The 19,173-nt window shown below is 40.4% G+C and overlaps 7 protein-coding genes across 7 annotated transcripts; 4 read left to right on the top strand and 3 right to left on the bottom strand.

Annotated features, from left to right (window-relative positions):
• Nucleotides 1–191: 191 nt before the first annotated feature.
• RPA14 (DNA-directed RNA polymerase I subunit RPA14) lies at nucleotides 192–605 on the bottom strand (the record flags this gene model as incomplete). The annotated part of the gene is made up of 1 exon (XM_033909505.1): nucleotides 192–605. The coding sequence occupies one exon, from the start codon at nucleotides 603–605 to the stop codon at nucleotides 192–194; it is 414 nt and encodes a 137-aa protein (XP_033765396.1).
• Nucleotides 606–1,132: 527 nt separating this feature from the next.
• CPR1 (peptidylprolyl isomerase CPR1) lies at nucleotides 1,133–1,621 on the top strand (the record flags this gene model as incomplete). Its single annotated transcript, XM_033909504.1, has 1 exon — nucleotides 1,133–1,621. One exon carries the CDS (start codon nucleotides 1,133–1,135, stop codon nucleotides 1,619–1,621), a length of 489 nt encoding a protein of 162 aa, XP_033765395.1.
• Nucleotides 1,622–2,156: 535 nt separating this feature from the next.
• Nucleotides 2,157–3,386, top strand: ENT5 (Ent5p; the record flags this gene model as incomplete). The annotated part of the gene is made up of 1 exon (XM_033909503.1): nucleotides 2,157–3,386. One exon carries the CDS (start codon nucleotides 2,157–2,159, stop codon nucleotides 3,384–3,386), a length of 1,230 nt encoding a protein of 409 aa, XP_033765394.1.
• A 231-nt stretch (nucleotides 3,387–3,617) lies between these two features.
• GIR2 (Gir2p) lies at nucleotides 3,618–4,418 on the bottom strand (the record flags this gene model as incomplete). Its single annotated transcript, XM_033909502.1, has 1 exon — nucleotides 3,618–4,418. One exon carries the CDS (start codon nucleotides 4,416–4,418, stop codon nucleotides 3,618–3,620), a length of 801 nt encoding a protein of 266 aa, XP_033765393.1.
• Nucleotides 4,419–4,969: 551 nt separating this feature from the next.
• CTH1 (putative mRNA-binding protein CTH1) lies at nucleotides 4,970–5,947 on the top strand (the record flags this gene model as incomplete). The annotated part of the gene is made up of 1 exon (XM_033909501.1): nucleotides 4,970–5,947. The coding sequence occupies one exon, from the start codon at nucleotides 4,970–4,972 to the stop codon at nucleotides 5,945–5,947; it is 978 nt and encodes a 325-aa protein (XP_033765392.1).
• Nucleotides 5,948–6,301: 354 nt separating this feature from the next.
• NUM1 (Num1p) lies at nucleotides 6,302–17,038 on the bottom strand (the record flags this gene model as incomplete). Its single annotated transcript, XM_033909500.1, has 1 exon — nucleotides 6,302–17,038. One exon carries the CDS (start codon nucleotides 17,036–17,038, stop codon nucleotides 6,302–6,304), a length of 10,737 nt encoding a protein of 3,578 aa, XP_033765391.1.
• A 571-nt stretch (nucleotides 17,039–17,609) lies between these two features.
• Nucleotides 17,610–18,983, top strand: KGD2 (dihydrolipoyl transsuccinylase; the record flags this gene model as incomplete). Its single annotated transcript, XM_033909499.1, has 1 exon — nucleotides 17,610–18,983. One exon carries the CDS (start codon nucleotides 17,610–17,612, stop codon nucleotides 18,981–18,983), a length of 1,374 nt encoding a protein of 457 aa, XP_033765390.1.
• Between the last annotated feature and the right edge of the window lie 190 nt (nucleotides 18,984–19,173).

Raw genomic sequence — 19,173 nt, 5'->3', positions numbered from 1 at the left:
TGAAAAAAAGAAAAGCGGGTACTTTGAGGCCGCTGCCGGTGAAAATGAATATGAAAAGGAAGAGAAAAATAGTGGATACGTTCATGGTATTGGGATTTTAACTGATATGCATATATTATAGTATACAAAGAAGGCGTACGTGAATGGATACGTAGGATTTTGTGTAAAGAGCAAGATTGTTGCCACAACCCTTATTCATCGGCGAATGTGGTTTTCTTGCCGCCGGTGGCACTGACACCTATGCTAGTTTCCTTCTTCTCCGCCGTGGAGACCTGAATGGGCGCGGCAGAGAAGTCTTGGGCGGGTGGCAGACCCTTGAAGTCTCTCTGAATTCTCTTCAATTGCGATATGGAGCTGGAAAGGTTAGTATCCATGTTGAGACCGGGGTTAGCCACAGCGGTAGCGTCTGCGTCAGCGGCGCTGCCGCTGATGGTGTTCATCGTGGTGCTATCGATAATATTTTCCTTCTCATTAATAAACCCCTCCAGAAATTGAAGGACCTCGTCAGTAGAAACATGTTGGGGCAGCTGCGTGGCATGAATGACCACAGGAGTGTTTAGCGTAGTAGCCGCGTTATTGCCTGTTCTTCTAGAACCTTTCATCATCATATATTATTGATATTATACTCTTGGTCTCTGTAGCTAGCTCCGCTCCACCTTACCGATGAGATGTTTTCGTTGTGCTTTAAACATATGCATCATCTTGTAATAAGCTCGAAATGAAAATTTTTACACCCGCAATACTCTTACCCGCCCCAATATTACTGTTACCCGCCCTGCGCCCCTTAGGGGTTCCTACTGCCCCCTCCCTCTCTACTGCCTTCTCTGGGGGCGCCTAGCCCGCCACGTCCCGCCTCGTCTCGAATTTCTTCCTTTCTGTTAGACGGCCTTCCACGCGCTTCCACTCATTTCCGTCTCTGGTAATGGCGGTGGCCCTTCTCACTTCGGTTGGACTTACGCTGACAAAGTGTCTTGTTCGATTCCCTGTATAAATATAAACGTATTCTCTTGAGCCTCTTATCCTTTTGCCACTGTTGACATTCACCCTCCTTTTTTGTTAATTAGGTTATATTGGTATCTATCTGTCTTGAATTAGTATCTCAACTCAATTCAACTCAACCACAAATATTACCATGTCCCAAGTCTATTTTGATGTCGAAGCTGATGGTCAACCAATTGGCCGTGTCGTTTTCAAGTTGTACAACGACATAGTCCCAAAGACTGCTGAAAACTTCAGAGCACTATGTACTGGTGAAAAGGGATTCGGCTACGCTGGCTCTCCATTCCACAGAGTCATTCCAGACTTCATGTTGCAAGGTGGTGACTTCACTGCTGGTAACGGTACCGGCGGTAAGTCTATTTACGGTGGCAAGTTCCCAGACGAAAACTTCAAGAAGCACCACGACAGACCAGGTTTGTTGTCCATGGCCAATGCTGGTCCAAACACCAACGGTTCTCAATTTTTCATCACCACCGTTCCATGCCCATGGTTGGACGGCAAGCACGTTGTTTTTGGTGAAGTTGTTGACGGATACGATATCGTTAAGAAGGTTGAATCCTTGGGTTCTCCTTCCGGTGCCACTAAAGCTAGAATCGTTGTTGCCAAGTCCGGCGAATTATAAGCGCTCTTTCCGGAACAATATAGCAAAAACTGAAACGAACTATTTTCTCTCTCTTTTATTATATGTATATGTATAAGCGTATGTGTATGTATGACAATCAATTCTTATATCTAACACTGTTGTTTTACGTCGCAGTATGTTGCTAGGCCTATCAACTACCGTCTAGGTTATGCCAATGGAGTGGCGCCGCCGGGTACCGACCCCTGTTTTTCACACGTTCTTTTTTTTCTTCTCAACTAACGGATTTTCGGCTTATTTTCCTACAGCGAGAAAATTTTCTTCCTCCTACACTTTTTTTTCATATCCAGATCCTTTGATCCATTCATTCCTTTTTTTAATTTCAACTTCGATCTTAGTTTTGAGTTAAATTTATCCTAGGTTTTTTTTTTAATTGGATTTGGTCTAGCTTAAATTTTCAAGCTGCACATACTTTGCTTTTTCAAAAGCCATATTTTTACTCAGTATACAAGCCGGAAGCAGGACTCATCTACATAAATCAAATATCTCAAAAGCACAAACACCAATACCACCTGAAATGGACTCATTATCGAAGAAGATTCAAAACTTAGGTATCCATGACATTAGAAATGCCGCAAGGTTTGCCCAAAACGTGATAGTTCAATATGAACCTTATCAGATAGATATCCGTCGTGCTACAAATACCGATGCTTGGGGCCCCACACCGAAGCACCTGGCCAAAGTTTTAAGAAACAGATACCAAGTACCGCTATACTTGATGACAGAATATACGTTGAAAAGATTGGTCGACCATATCGCTACTAGGCCCAAGAACCTGTACGAAAAAGCAAGAAAGGACTACGTTAACTACGGGTCCGAATGGAGAGTAGTCTTAAAATGTCTAGTAGTCATTGAATTCTTGTTATTGAATGTCGATACAGGCGACGAATTAAATCAGATCAGGTCATGTTTGCTCACCCATAAACATATCTTAACCAGGGAGATTGCCCAATTCAAGGTAAAGTTCTCAAATGATGGCAAAATGGAGGTTCATGAGAGAGGTATTAGGAAAAAGGGCGAACTGATCTTGCAATACTTGGAAGACCCCCAATTTCTGAAAAAGGAAAGAGCCAAGAATAAGAAGAACGCCTTGAAGATTCGACAGCAAGGGGAGTCCTCCATTTATAATGCCAACCAGATTTCATCGTCTGCCAGTTACGACAACGTGGACGACGATGAATTTGACACAGATGCAGATGGGTTTGATAGTGAAATGGACGCAAATAATGTGACCAACTTCAATGTCCCTGTAGAAACGGAAGCAAATTCGAATCCTCGCAGGCGTTCTCATATGGAAGAACAAAGGAGACAAAGGAGAGAGATATTAAGGGAGCAGATCAAGAATAAAGAACAACAGAGGAAAAGAAAGCAGGAACAAGATAACATCCCTGATTTAATCGATTTTGACGATAGTACTAGCACTACGAACAACATAACAATAGACAATGGTAATAATGTGAACAGCAACAATGATGATGATGATGATGATGATGATGAGTTTGGTGATTTCCAAAGCGAAACAAGTCCTGACACCACAGCACCCAAAACTTCTTCCAACAGTCAAATAGATGATTTGCTTGACTGGGACGCCCCAAAATCAAGCGCAGGTACCACTACTGCCGCAGAAGCACCATTACCCTTTGCGGAGAAAAACCAACAAAAAGCCCGTCCCCAAGCTACAAAGGACAAGTCAAAGGGGAATGACGCATTTTCGGACCTATTTTCTTATTCAAAGTCGTTGGTCTAGTGCACCAATCACACATCCATCTCTTCAATACATTCAATACAGTAGCACAACTTTTCATTCTCAGATATATGTATCCATATATACACTAATAATATCTTATAAGAAATTGTTTATTCTCCCCTCAAATATCACTTTTCTTTTAATTGAACAATAAGAAAGAATTGTATATATAGATATGTCATTATCCATGCAGAAGAAAACACTTAAATTCTCAAGTATATAAATATTTTATTAATTTGCTATTTCAGTCTTGGCAAGTCCCTTGGCTACGTCATCCACGCTCGCGTCATCCTCTTCCATATACTCGTCGCCCGTGCCCACCACACCTTGTTCAAACATTTGCTTACCAGTTAGCTTCCCATGGTGGGCCTTCAACCTTCTCACCTGATCTCTTTCATCCAGTTTCAGTTCTTGACGGAACTTGGACCTCCATTCCAGATACGATTCTCTTGTAACTTTTGTACCGTGGAACTTGGCCTGTTCCTTCTTTTCACGTTCTTGTGCCTCCATTTCGCACTGTTTCTCGAGCTTGCTCAATTGCTCACTATACCACTGCTCGCATCTTTCTTTTATAGATGAAATTAACGCAAAACACATTTGCATACCTAATAGCATATCGGTTTCAATTTGCGATTCCAATTGTACGGTCAGTTCGGGCAGGTATACCTTGAAACTTATGAGATCAGGCAGGTTTTCAAACTTTTTCAGTACTTTATTACCATGGTCATCATATTCAACCTCGTCTTCATCTCCCTCTTCCTCGTCATCTTCTTCGCCATCGTTGAGGGCTACTTCTTGAGCTTCTAATGAAATCATGCATGGTTCGTCAGGGTAGGTTTCCGGTAACTTGAATTCTGCAATTATAGTGTGCTCTTTGGTTAATACCGAAGTGGAATCACCTGTGTCCAGCTCTAATTTGATGTCTACTTCAAATTTAATCTTTGGGTATTCATCGTTTATGATCCTCAGTTCATCAGGGTAAATGGACTCTAAGACTTCTAGCTCCTGCTTCTGTTCTTCCTTATAATCCATAGTATGAACACGCTACCTTCTGAATAGGGTGGGTCTTTTAAAACTTTGTCAACCTACACAACATAATAGACTCAGCTCTTCGAAGTCAACCTTAAGATGCCTGCTTATTCTACAATGGGAAAATAGAAAATTTTCTTTATCCACCCTTTGTTACCCGATTTTATAGATCTAGGTCTTTTCACCCTTATTTATTAGGACATTCGGTAAAAAAATATACATGATCGGTTTCTCTCATTCATTTTGTTAGGGTCAGCGCCAATGGCACCCAAATTTTTTCTTCTTTCTTTTTCGCTCGTATTCTCTTTCTCGCTCTTGAACAGTGTGAGCAGTTACTAATATACTGAATCAGAGGACACTAATCCAACGGTTGACGGTGTAGATCGTTGGACAAAGTATGGCAGTTCTGCACTTTATTCTCCTTGGTTTCTTAACAAATCTCAATAATATTTAATCTTTTAACTCATAAGTATAGATTGTAAAGCCGTAGATCCCTATATCACATCCTCTTCGGCAACATCAACCAACACAACCATTGAGAATTAGCAGTAGCCATGATGACGAATGTTGCTCCAAACAGCCACTATCTAAACCTACCGAATGCCAATTCCACATCGACAACTACTTCCTCGATCTTTTCCGACCTTAATAAGGAGTACGAGTCAAAGATTAGAGAAATTGAAGAGTACTATATAAAGACGCTACTCAATGACAATACAGATAATGATGAGAGCAGCAGTTCCGAGGGGCATAATATAAATGAAGCGGAGATTTTAAGTGAATACTCTCCAAGGCCTTCTCCTTGGTTGCCTTCCAAACCGAATTGTTATCATTCGTTGGCAGATTTTAAAGACTTGATCATATCTGATTCCAGGCCTGCAAATACATCGCATTTTGCCAACCTTTTCTCAACCACTAACAACATCTCGACGCTTGCTACGACTGATAAAAAGCGTAAGAAAAGGCCACTTGAAGTTGAGATTAACCCTACTTATGCGACAAACGCATTTTCATTACCTTTGACGGCGGAGAATTTACAAAAATTATCCCAGGTGAATTCCCAGTCCACAGGGCTCCCATTCGCACTCCCAATCCAGAAAACAACAAAACTGGAACCATGTAGAAGGGCGCCTTTGGACTTGCCTCAATTAGTCAATAAGACTTTATACAAGACGGAGCTCTGTGAATCTTTTACTATCAAGGGCTATTGTAAGTACGGAAATAAGTGCCAATTTGCTCACGGTCTGCATGAACTAAAATTTAAGAAAAAATCAAACAATTATAGAACCAAACCCTGCATAAATTGGTCGAAATTGGGCTACTGTCCGTACGGTAAGCGCTGCTGCTTCAAGCACGGCGATGATAAAGACGTTCAAGTATACCAAAATGCTAATAATGGGAGAGATAATGATATGGCGTTTTCCACACTTCCTCCTGCGATAGCCCCCGCCAATGATAATAACGTTACTAATTTGGGTAAGCCTAAGAACTTACATACTAGTGTTAAAGCATTGCAAAGGATGACTTGGTAGTCAGTTTAGAGAATGCCCTTTGATTTTTCGGCGCGTTTTTGCCGCCTCTATTTATTTATTTATTCATTCTCGTTTTCATATTTATTCCAGTTGCAAAACAAAATTAAAAAATTTGTGATCCACTAACGTGATAATCAGTTGATTCAGTCTTTTCATTTTATTTATTTATTTATTTCATTAGATAGAAGAGAAAAAAAATTTCCTATAGTCTTTTCTTGTTACTTATATCTCACTGTGTTGCTGTTACTCAGCAATGGCAACCAGAGTTTACGTTAATGGACTGAGGATCAAAATAATAACTGTTCTTAACTTGCTTCATCTACTGTTAGATGTTTAATGTGTTTTTTTGTTTAATTATCTTAGGTTGCCAAATGATCGGCTTTTTGGTACTCTATTTCTTAGAGACCTTGTAGATGCGGACCTTCTCGATGCGCTCAGTCTTTTACTGGAACTCTTCGTATTTTCACCCGGCAATGGAAAAATCTTCCCTGAATACATATTATCTGTTGGATCATCAGCGATGTCCTCTAAGCTTATCCCTTGCATGTTTCTTTGAATTAGATAGCGCAATGAATTATACCAAATATTGTGTCTTTGCCTTGTAGGGCAAGTAAACTTAATAGTCCTAGTTTCTGTGGTAACGACAATACTCTTATGATACAATCCTGTTGGATACGGGTTTGGATCTGTGACACTTTCCACTCCTAGAATGGCAACACCCTTTGTTTTCGTGTTGGCAGGATTCTCTAAGATGGGATTAGATGCTGACCAATACAAAGTTAAAGTATATGGGTGAATCCAGAAGAATCTTTCATGGCGAGATTCGAATCCAAAAGGTCCCAGGCGCGGATAATACTTAAACAAGTATTCCCCAATGACGGTTTGAGTTAACGCAGGAATTATGCTTGGTTCATTCAATGATGCTAAAGTTTGTAAAGATGCCGTCCTACCAGCCGATCCTGCACGTGACATAAATGATGCCACGACATCTCTTCTAGATGTTGGGGTATTTTTTGATGAATGTGCGGTTTTTGAGGTTGAACTAGAAGTTAGACTCTGTTGACGTTTATGATGTTTATGATGATTTTTACGATGAGACTGCTCTTGTGCTTGTGGGTGACCTTCAAAATCTTCATAGGCAGTGGTTGCTGCAGCTTCTGCAAGTCCCTTTTTTACTCCAGACTTCGTGGATAAAGTGGATGTTTTATTACTCAACTTGTGTGACCTACCCTCGTGTTTAGATGCGGTGGCTTGAGCCTTACTATCTTCCTTTGTTGGTGGTGCAAGCTGGAGTCCACGCCTTTTAACTTCTGCTTGTAACACTTCATTATTCACACAGTTCCATTTCAGGTCTTCAGGTGATAATAGACTATGATAATAGGATGAAGAAAGCGCAACTATATCGCTCGTATCTGGTATACTTTCATATGATGTACCCACGAAAGCGCTTTCGGGAATACACAGCATTCCGTATTTCATAGCTTGGGTTTTAATGATGTCCACATCGTTTTTGATTTCTTGGGTTTCATCTGCAAAACTGTCAGATATATCATCATCATAAACCACCTCGCTTTGGCTTATTATGTTTTCATCCCTTGATAACAGTGTTTTATCCCTACTAGTCAAAATTAAGCTACGATCGCCAGCATGTTTCTTGAGTTGCCTTTCTGTGAATGTTGGATGAGCATGCTCATGTTCGAACTCTTCCAGCTTTTGCTTCTCTAACGATACTAAATCGAGCTTGGCAGTGTCACCGACAACATCAGCTGCAGAATTTGAATATTTTTCTGACTTATTCAGTAATTCAGTGTACTCTTTTTCGTTGAGAATAACCAGATTTAATTTTTGCGCCATTTCGATGACTTCTTCTTTATCCATACTATTGCGGAGAACGCCTTTCTGTAAGGCACGTTCCCTCGGTATATTTGTGGTCTTTGCTGTTGCGTTTTCGTCTTCTGACAGGGAATTATCTGTTTCTTCGATGCCATCATCCCGACTGACGGTGCTATCCTTTAGCATATGATATTCTTCAAACTCCTCATCAGAAATGAGAGTCATACCATATTTTTCTGCCTTTTTAGATAAGTAGTTAAGATCGACGCTGCTAGCAACGCTAATGTCGTCGTTATCCTTCGAAAATGAAAGGGCTTCCATATATTTAAGATTCGCACTTGAATTTTCAATCGGAACTAATTTGTAACCCAGTTCTTCGGCGGAATTTTTAATGGTTGCGTATGCGGGAATGTTAGTGACACCTTTTACTGTGGATGACTTCGATATTATGTCAGTTACATCTTCATCTTGTTCGAATTCGTCACGATTAAGCTCTTCAATATTATCATCCAATGCGTCTGTGAACATACTTGATGTTGTGGTCGAGTTACTGCTTGTTGTGTTTATAGATTGTTCATCAAAGCGCTCTGGACTCTCGGCCTGAGAAAGTTCGTTGGGGTTTAAAGGGTATAATTCCATATCGAATTGGTGAGCATATGCCTTCAAATCTTCATAAGTTATGGGAGGGTAGGCAATTGCAGTGTTCAGCAACCGTTGGTATTCTGTGTTATCTACTATGACACTACCAAAATCGGTAGCCTTTTCTTTTAGAACGTCCAAGCTAGGATGATCTATTTTATCCTGGAGTCCTGAATATTCTTCTTCGGAAATGATGATTAGCCCTTGCTCCTTAGCTTTCATGGCCAAAAATTCAGAATTTGGCTCGGATAATAGTTTCTCGTTTCTTTTGTGCGTAGATTCATTAACTAGTATTTTCCCAACTGATAGCGCCCTAGTGGATAAGAAATCAACCGTTGGATTTTCAATCGAACGTGACATGTTGGCATAATCATCCTTGTCTACCAAGACTTTATTTAATAAAGATGCCTTTTCGGAGAGGTTGGCCTCCGTTGGATGCTCTGATGCAGCTAGAGTATTTCTATAGTCCTCATCCTTTATTAAAACATGATTATTCAAATCAGCCTTCTCTCTCAAGTAGCTCAAACTAGGATCTTTATAGCCTGTAACCATCAGATTGTACTCAGACAGAGGAATTACAGTGTGGTCAATTTTTGCAGACGAAATTTTTAAATAATCCAGTTGTGGCTTTTCGTATTTAGCAACCATTGATTCATAATCCTGCTTTAAAATTGCGATGTGGCCTATTTTGCTCAAAGAATCTTTTAAATAATCAAGGGTTGGATTTTCAATGGCTTCTTGCTTCTCCTCGTAATCATGTCTATCAATTACGACCAATTCATATTTTTCGGATTTTTCCTTCAAAAAATCAATGGATGGATCACTGAGAGCATTCAAGGTTTGAGCGCGTTCTTTCTTCATATTATCATATTCTTCAGTGGACACTGGTATTAGACTGAACTTGGAGCATATGTTCAAGACATCATCTCTGGAGGCGCTTTCAACTATCGGTTTCTCTAGGTTTGCTAGGTTTTCCTTACTTATTGCGACATATCCTAAAGCTTTTAATTTATTCTCAATATCAGATAAAGTACTATTTTGTAGTGATGACTTCTGTAGAGAAGCAAGCTGTGGGGCAGGTATTGCAACGAGACCAAGTGCCTTTACAGATGCAATGAGTGAATTTTTATTGCTCAAATTGTCTTTCATTGTTTCATACTCTGTTTTATCAACTAGCGCAAGACCAAATAAGGTGGCTTTTTCTTCGATAAACTCCTTAGAGGGATTCTGCACAGAATTCTTCAGTTTTTCATATTCTTTGAATTCCAAAGCGTAGTACCCAATCTTTCTGCAAAAGTTATCTATCTCTTCTTTAGAAGGAGTAGTGGCTATTCTATTCAAATCAATATATTTGTTGGCATCTATCAACCTAAAACCTTTGCTTTTGGCTTTCTCTTCAATAAAGTCCAATGTAGGAGAATTTGAGTAGCTGGCTAGCTCATTGTATGCTGCTGTATCAATTATGTGGTAACCTTTCAACTTAGATTTTAACAGTTGAACGTCAGGATCTTCCATCATTTCTTTCAATGCAATGTACTCATCCTTTGGAACAATCTGGTACTCTGAGTTTTGCAACTTTGAAGTTAAATCTTCCAAGGATGGATTCATTAACTTGTTAAAGTCTGATACGGTTATAACTTTTGTCTGTATTTGTTCAGCACGTTCAACCAAATATTCCAGAGATGGTTGTTCCAATTGCTTCTCCAATTTAGAATATGATTCATTGGAAACAATGGTATGACCTAGGCTTGCAGATTTCTTCTTCAAGAATTCGATATCAGGCGTCTCCTTGAATTTGACTAGGTCTTGGTACGCACTGTCAGATAGTAAGTGGTGATCAGTAGCCTTGGCGTGTTCAACCAGGTATGCTAAAGATGGTTGTTCCAATTGCTTCTCCAAATCAGAGTATTTGTGTTGTAACTCGGAATATGCCTCATCGGAAACAATGGTATGACCTAGGCTTGCAGATTTCTTCTTCAAGAATTCGATATCAGGCGTCTCCTTGAATTTGACTAGGTCTTGGTACGCACTGTCAGATAGTAAGTGGTGATCAGTAGCCTTGGCGTGTTCAACCAAGTATGCTAAAGATGGTTGTTCCAATTGCTTCTCCAAATCAGAGTATTTGTGTTGTAACTCGGAATATGCCTCATCGGAAACAATGGTATGACCTAGGCTTGCAGATTTCTTCTTCAAGAATTCGATATCAGGCGTCTCCTTGAATTTGACTAGGTCTTGGTACGCACTGTCAGATAGTAAGTGGTGATCAGTAGCCTTGGCGTGTTCAACCAGGTATGCTAAAGATGGTTGTTCCAATTGCTTCTCCAAATCAGAGTATTTGTGTTGTAACTCGGAATATGCCTCATCGGAAACAATGGTATGACCTAGGCTTGCAGATTTCTTCTTCAAGAATTCGATATCAGGCGTCTCCTTGAATTTGACTAGGTCTTGGTACGCACTGTCAGATAGTAAGTGGTGATCAGTAGCCTTGGCGTGTTCAACCAAGTATGCTAGAGATGGTTGTTCCAATTGCTTCTCCAATTTAGAATATGCCTCATTGGAAACAACGGTATGACCTAGGCTTGCAGATTTCTCCCTCAAGAATTCGATATCAGGCGTCTCCTTGAATTTGACTAGGTCTTGGTACGCACTGTCAGATAGTAAGTGGTGATCAGTAGCTTTGGCGTGTTCAACCAGGTATGCTAAAGATGGTTGTTCCAATTGCTTCTCCAAATCAGAGTATTTGTGTTGTAACTCGGAATATGCCTCATCGGAAACAATGGTATGACCTAGGCTTGCAGATTTCTCCCTCAAGAATTCGATATCAGGCGTCTCCTTGAATTTGACTAGGTCTTGGTACGCACTGTCAGATAGTAAGTGGTGATCAGTAGCTTTGGCGTGTTCAACCAGGTATGCTAAAGATGGTTGTTCCAATTGCTTCTCCAAATCAGAGTATTTGTGTTGTAACTCGGAATATGCCTCATCGGAAACAATGGTATGACCTAGGCTTGCAGATTTCTCCCTCAAGAATTCGATATCAGGCGTCTCCTTGAATTTGACTAGGTCTTGGTACGCACTGTCAGATAGTAAGTGGTGATCAGTAGCTTTGGCGTGTTCAACCAGGTATGCTAAAGATGGTTGTTCCAATTGCTTCTCCAAATCAGAGTATTTGTGTTGTAACTCGGAATATGCCTCATCGGAAACAATGGTATGACCTAGGCTTGCAGATTTCTTCTTCAAGAATTCGATATCAGGCGTCTCCTTGAATTTGACTAGGTCTTGGTACGCACTGTCAGATAGTAAGTGGTGATCAGTAGCCTTGGCGTGTTCAACCAAGTATGCTAAAGATGGTTGTTCCAATTGCTTCTCCAAATCAGAGTATTTGTGTTGTAACTCGGAATATGCCTCATCGGAAACAATGGTATGACCTAGGCTTGCAGATTTCTTCTTCAAGAATTCGATATCAGGCGTCTCCTTGAATTTGACTAGGTCTTGGTACGCACTGTCAGATAGTAAGTGGTGATCAGTAGCCTTGGCGTGTTCAACCAGGTATGCTAAAGATGGTTGTTCCAATTGCTTCTCCAAATCAGAGTATTTGTGTTGTAACTCGGAATATGCCTCATCGGAAACAATGGTATGACCTAGGCTTGCAGATTTCTCCCTCAAGAATTCGATATCAGGCGTCTCCTTGAATTTGACTAGGTCTTGGTACGCACTGTCAGATAGTAAGTGGTGATCAGTAGCTTTGGCGTGTTCAACCAGGTATGCTAGAGATGGTTGTTCCAATTGCTTCTCCAATTTAGAATATGCCTCATCGGAAACAATGGTATGACCTAGGCTTGCAGATTTCTCCTTCAAGAATTCGATATCAGGCGTCTCCTTGAATTTGACTAGGTCTTGGTACGCACTGTCAGATAGTAAGTGGTGATCAGTAGCTTTGGCGTGTTCAACCAGGTATGCTAGAGATGGTTGTTCCAATTGCTTCTCCAATTTAGAATATGCCTCATCGGAAACAATGGTATGACCTAGGCTTGCAGATTTCTCCTTCAAGAATTCGATATCAGGCGTCTCCTTGAATTTGACTAGGTCTTGGTACGCACTGTCAGATAGTAAGTGGTGATCAGTAGCTTTGGCGTGTTCAACCAGGTATGCTAAAGATGGTTGTTCCAATTGCTTCTCCAAATCAGAGTATTTGTGTTGTAACTCGGAATATGCCTCATCGGAAACAATGGTATGACCTAGGCTTGCAGATTTCTCCCTCAAGAATTCGATATCAGGCGTCTCCTTGAATTTGACTAGGTCTTGGTACGCACTGTCAGATAGTAAGTGGTGATCAGTAGCTTTGGCGTGTTCAACCAGGTATGCTAGAGATGGTTGTTCCAATTGCTTCTCCAATTTAGAATATGCCTCATCGGAAACAATGGTATGACCTAGGCTTGCAGATTTCTCCCTCAAGAATTCGATATCAGGCGTCTCCTTGAATTTGACTAGGTCTTGGTACGCACTGTCAGATAGTAAGTGGTGATCAGTAGCTTTGGCGTGTTCAACCAGGTATGCTAAAGATGGTTGTTCCAATTGCTTCTCCAAATCAGAGTATTTGTGTTGTAACTCGGAATATGCCTCATCGGAAACAATGGTATGACCTAGGCTTGCAGATTTCTCCCTCAAGAATTCGATATCAGGCGTCTCCTTGAATTTGACTAGGTCTTGGTACGCACTGTCAGATAGTAAGTGGTGATCAGTAGCTTTGGCGTGTTCAACCAGGTATGCTAGAGATGGTTGTTCCAATTGCTTCTCCAATTTAGAATATGCCTCATCGGAAACAATGGTATGACCTAGGCTTGCAGATTTCTCCTTCAAGAATTCGATATCAGGCGTCTCCTTGAATTTGACTAGGTCTTGGTACGCACTGTCAGATAGTAAGTGGTGATCAGTAGCTTTGGCGTGTTCAACCAGGTATGCTAGAGATGGTTGTTCCAATTGCTTCTCCAATTTAGAATATGCCTCATCGGAAACAATGGTATGACCTAGGCTTGCAGATTTCTCCTTCAAGAATTCGATATCAGGCGTCTCCTTGAATTTGACTAGGTCTTGGTACGCACTGTCAGATAGTAAGTGGTGATCAGTAGCTTTGGCGTGTTCAACCAGGTATGCTAAAGATGGTTGTTCCAATTGCTTCTCCAAATCAGAGTATTTGTGTTGTAACTCGGAATATGCCTCATCGGAAACAATGGTATGACCTAGGCTTGCAGATTTCTCCCTCAAGAATTCGATATCAGGCGTCTCCTTGAATTTGACTAGGTCTTGGTACGCACTGTCAGATAGTAAGTGGTGATCAGTAGCTTTGGCGTGTTCAACCAGGTATGCTAGAGATGGTTGTTCCAATTGCTTCTCCAAATCAGAGTATTTGTGTTGTAACTCGGAATATGCCTCATCGGAAACAATGGTATGACCTAGGCTTGCAGATTTCTCCCTCAAGAATTCGATATCAGGCGTCTCCTTGAATTTGACTAGGTCTTGGTACGCACTGTCAGATAGTAAGTGGTGATCAGTAGCTTTGGCGTGTTCAACCAGGTATGCTAGAGATGGTTGTTCCAATTGCTTCTCCAATTTAGAATATGCCTCATCGGAAACAATGGTATGACCTAGGCTTGCAGATTTCTCCCTCAAGAATTCGATATCAGGCGTCTCCTTGAATTTGACTAGGTCTTGGTACGCACTGTCAGATAGTAAGTGGTGATCAGTAGCTTTGGCGTGTTCAACCAGGTATGCTAAAGATGGTTGTTCCAATTGCTTCTCCAAATCAGAGTATTTGTGTTGTAACTCGGAATATGCCTCATCGGAAACAATGGTATGACCTAGGCTTGCAGATTTCTCCCTCAAGAATTCGATATCAGGCGTCTCCTTGAATTTGACTAGGTCTTGGTACGCACTGTCAGATAGTAAGTGGTGATCAGTAGCTTTGGCGTGTTCAACCAGGTATGCTAAAGATGGTTGTTCCAATTGCTTCTCCAAATCAGAGTATTTGTGTTGTAACTCGGAATATGCCTCATCGGAAACAATGGTATGACCTAGGCTTGCAGATTTCTTCTTCAAGAATTCGATATCAGGCGTCTCCTTGAATTTGACTAGGTCTTGGTACGCACTGTCAGATAGTAAGTGGTGATCAGTAGCCTTGGCGTGTTCAACCAAGTATGCTAAAGATGGTTGTTCCAATTGCTTCTCCAAATCAGAGTATTTGTGTTGTAACTCGGAATATGCCTCATCGGAAACAATGGTATGACCTAGGCTTGCAGATTTCTTCTTCAAGAATTCGATATCAGGCGTCTCCTTGAATTTGACTAGGTCTTGGTACGCACTGTCAGATAGTAAGTGGTGATCAGTAGCCTTGGCGTGTTCAACCAGGTATGCTAAAGATGGTTGTTCCAATTGCTTCTCCAAATCAGAGTATTTGTGTTGTAACTCGGAATATGCCTCATCGGAAACAATGGTATGACCTAGGCTTGCAGATTTCTCCTTCAAGAATTCGATATCAGGCGTCTCCTTGAATTTGACTAGGTCTTGGTACGCACTGTCAGATAGTAAGTGGTGATCAGTAGCTTTGGCGTGTTCAACCAGGTATGCTAAAGATGGTTGTTCCAATTGCTTCTCCAAATCAGAGTATTTGTGTTGTAACTCGGAATATGCCTCATCGGAAACAATGGTATGACCTAGGCTTGCAGATTTCTCCTTCAAGAATTCGATATCAGGCGTCTCCTTGAATTTGACTAGGTCTTGGTACGCACTGTCAGATAGTAAGTGGTGATCAGTAGCTTTGGCGTGTTCAACCAAGTATTCCAGGGATGGACTCTCGTAGTCTTCTTTCTTGAGCAATAAATAATCAGATGCAGAAGCTTTTCTTTTTAGCACATCCACCGTTGGGTTCTGTAAATCTTCTAATGTTTTGGTATCAACCAGCACCTGATCGTACTCTTTTGCCTTATTTGATAGGTATTGTTTTGAAGGCGTTTCTATTTTATCAACCATCGAAAAGTACACATTATTACTGAGTAATTTGCAGTCGTTTCTCTCTTCTAGCCATTTACATATAGTGAATTCTAAACTACTGTTTCTTCCCAGGCATTCTTTCACCTGTTCTACTGATGGATTCTTGGTGCTTTCAAGAAGATCGTTATAATCTTTGGTTGGTATTATCAGGCAGTCAATCTTAGATGTTAGAGGCAGCAAAAAATCAATAGTAGGTTCCTTTATCAAGTTAAACGTATTTTGGTCAATGGGTATCTTTTTCAATGCCTTAAGTTTTTCCCTCAGATAACTATATGGCGGATTTGATATGGATTGTTTCATGTTCTCAAACTCCTCTAGAGGAAGTACTTTATAGCCAGAAGCCTCTAAATATTTGATATGGGATTCTAATGAGAAATCTTTTTTGTTGTAATTGTCGTCGTTTGGTAACGCAATCATATTCAGGTTTTCAGCAACCTCTTTAGTCATCAATTCGTCGCCTTTTGGTTTGGATACACTTTCGCTTTTTTGTAACAAGTTATTATAAGAATCATTTGACAACAAGGTCATATTGTTGTTTTCTGAGTACTTTTTAACGAGATCTTCAGAAAGATCCTCGACAGAGGGGTGTGCTTCGATCATGTGGTCAATATCGGTCACTATGTCAAAAATGTCTTCTTCACTAGTGGCCCACTCCGAATCAGAATCGGATGCTACTGTAGTGTCGGAAGTATGCTGTTTTTGATGGTATTTCTTTTGTACTTTCCTTTTCAACGAAAAAATAGATGCTTTAGCGTCATCAAGTTGCTTTTGAATTTTTAATTTTTCAGCTCTATCGCCTTGTAAGGAATTGATGTCACTTGTCAAATCAGAAACACTTATAAGTAATTTATCGTTCTCATTATTTAAGTCTAATATTCTTTCCTTTAGTTCACTAATCTCGTTTTCATAATGAAGTTTCTGAGAATTAAGATCATTTTCCATACCATTTTTAGTTAAGGTTAAAATTTCCAAATCTGTTCTCAAAGTTTTTAAGCTTTCCTTTTCATCATTCCAAGATTTTTCAGTCTTTTTCTTCAGTTCTTTTAATTGCTTACATTCCATGCTCAAGTTTGTTAGTTTAGATTCCAAATCCCAGTTGAGATCTTTAGTCGAGTCCAACTCTTTCATAAACGACTTTCTTTGGTTATTGAGCTCCTCAATCTTGTCACTTAATGACTGTTTGATTTGTTTGAGAGACTTAATTTGTTCATTTTTAGCTTCATTTGAAGATTGCAGTTTTCTACATTCAATCAGCAAATTTTCGCTTAATTCCAAAGTGAAATTCATATCCTTTGACGAATTTGCTGTGAGTACTCCATTGTGAGAACTGCTGCCTGCGAACCCCGGAAGCGCGTCTTTTGTCTCCCTCTTACTCAAAATATTTGAAATCGAAAAAAGCTTTGATTTGTCTCCTTCATCATCACTACCGCCTTTATTCACCTCTGAGTTAGCGGCCCTTGTTACGCTGTTTATTGTGATGTTTTCTTGGGTCAATGAATCGTCAACGCTATCCGTATACTGCTCCGCTGAGCTGTCTTTATCATTACTCTTTTTATGCCTATTGTTCTGGGACATATTCGACAGTCTCCTGCAAGGCCCTAATCGTTTGCGTCTTTACTCGTCTCTATTTAACCCTGTTATCTTATTATGAGCGCTCTTTGTTCAACCTCTATTGCAACTTCTTGCCTCTTCTCTTTTGGGAATAATAAACAAAGCGGTTCCAGCCACCCGCATCGCCGTCAAAGACGATACTACCAACCCTTTATCCGCAACCAATCAAAACTAAGGTCCCGGCCGGAGTGAGCCAATAAAGCGGCACAAAATACGCAGGAATCTAAGGGAATCTAAGGTTACTGAAGTTTATTCTTATTCTGCATTCGCTCTATTCTACTATTGGGCACTCTTAGTCTATACAACAAATGCAAATCCTTTTTCCCTCAACTTGGCCTCTTTTTAGATACATTTTTATATATAATCTCTTCTTGTACTCCAGGGGAGGAAATATCTAGCGTAAAAAAGAAAAATCCGAACTAAAAAAAAGTGCTATCATTAACTCTGTATAGTCAGTGAGAAGATAATATTGTTATAAACTTCACTACAACATTTATAACCGCCAAAGACACAACTTTTGATTACTATTTAAACAATGCTTTCCAGAGCGACACGTACTGCAGCTGCCAAGTCTTTAGTGAAATCTAGAGTGGCTAGAAGTGTCATGGCTGCATCCTTTATCAAGAGACATGCCTCTACAAGTTTATTTAAACAAGCCAATAGAGCCGAATCTTTGGGTTCGATATATTTATCTGGTAAGAAAACTAAGTTTGTCGCAAATCCGTTCCCCATAACTGGCAATCGTTTCAAATCTACCTCTATTGAAGTTCCCCCCATGGCAGAGTCCCTAACTGAGGGTTCTTTAAAGGAATATACTAAAAATGTAGGTGATTTTATCAAGGAGGATGAGTTGTTGGCAACTATTGAGACCGATAAAATTGATATTGAAGTCAATTCGCCAGTATCGGGTACGATTACGAAGCTAAATTTCAAACCAGAAGACACCGTCACTGTTGGTGAGGAATTGGCTCAGGTTGAGCCTGGTGAAACTCCTGCCGAAGGTTCTCCTGAGTCTAAGCCAAAGCCTACGGAACAAGTGGAACCATTACAAGATGTTGCTCCAGAAAAAGCTTCGAAGCAGGAAACAGTTTTAAAGGAAGAAGCTACTCCAAAGAAGGAAGCTGCTCAACCAAAAAAAGCCGATGAACCAAAGAAGACCGCTCCTAGGGCGAAGGAAACTCCTGTAGCTTCCGACTCCTTTACACCATTCCCACGTACAGAAACTAGAGTCAAAATGAATCGTATGAGATTGAGAATTGCCGAAAGATTAAAGGAGTCTCAAAATACTGCTGCTTCTCTAACCACATTCAACGAAGTTGACATGTCAGCTTTAATGGAAATGAGGAAATTATATAAAGATGAAATTATTAAGAAGACCGGTACTAAATTCGGATTCATGGGTCTTTTCTCCAAAGCATGTACCCTAGCTGCCAAGGATATCCCAGCCGTCAATGGTGCGATTGAAGGTGACCAGATTGTTTATCGCGATTACACAGATATTTCTGTTGCTGTGGCCACTCCAAAGGGATTGGTTACCCCCGTCGTTCGTAATGCAGAGTCATTAAGCGTTTTGGATATTGAGAACGAAATTGTTCGCTTGAGTCATAAAGCTCGTGATGGTAAATTAACTCTGGAGGATATGACGGGCGGCACTTTCACCATATCTAATGGTGGTGTTTTCGGTTCTTTGTATGGTACTCCTATCATCAATTCACCACAAACTGCCGTTTTAGGCTTGCATGGTGTCAAGGAGAGACCCGTCACGGTTAATGGACAAATTGTTTCAAGACCAATGATGTACCTAGCTTTAACTTATGATCATAGATTGCTAGACGGTAGAGAAGCTGTTACTTTCTTGAAGACTGTTAAAGAGTTGATTGAAGATCCTAGAAAGATGTTGTTATGGTGATTTGAAATTTTGTCCCGTGTCAATCTGATTTCATGACCATTTATGTCCGCTATTACAGTGAGGATCTCTTCTATTTAAGTATGATATTTAAAAATATGCTATGATGATACATGGAACTATACGAATTAATGTTGTTTTTCATTCTATATTGAGACGTGGGAAGAGCGGAAAATATAGAAAAAAAATTTCT

This window comes from Saccharomyces paradoxus, chromosome IV (genome assembly GCF_002079055.1).
Source record: "Saccharomyces paradoxus chromosome IV, complete sequence".
NCBI lineage: Eukaryota > Fungi > Ascomycota > Saccharomycetes > Saccharomycetales > Saccharomycetaceae > Saccharomyces > Saccharomyces paradoxus.
The sequence above is the reverse complement of the archived record's forward strand: the minus strand, read 5'-3'. Positions and strand labels throughout refer to the sequence as shown.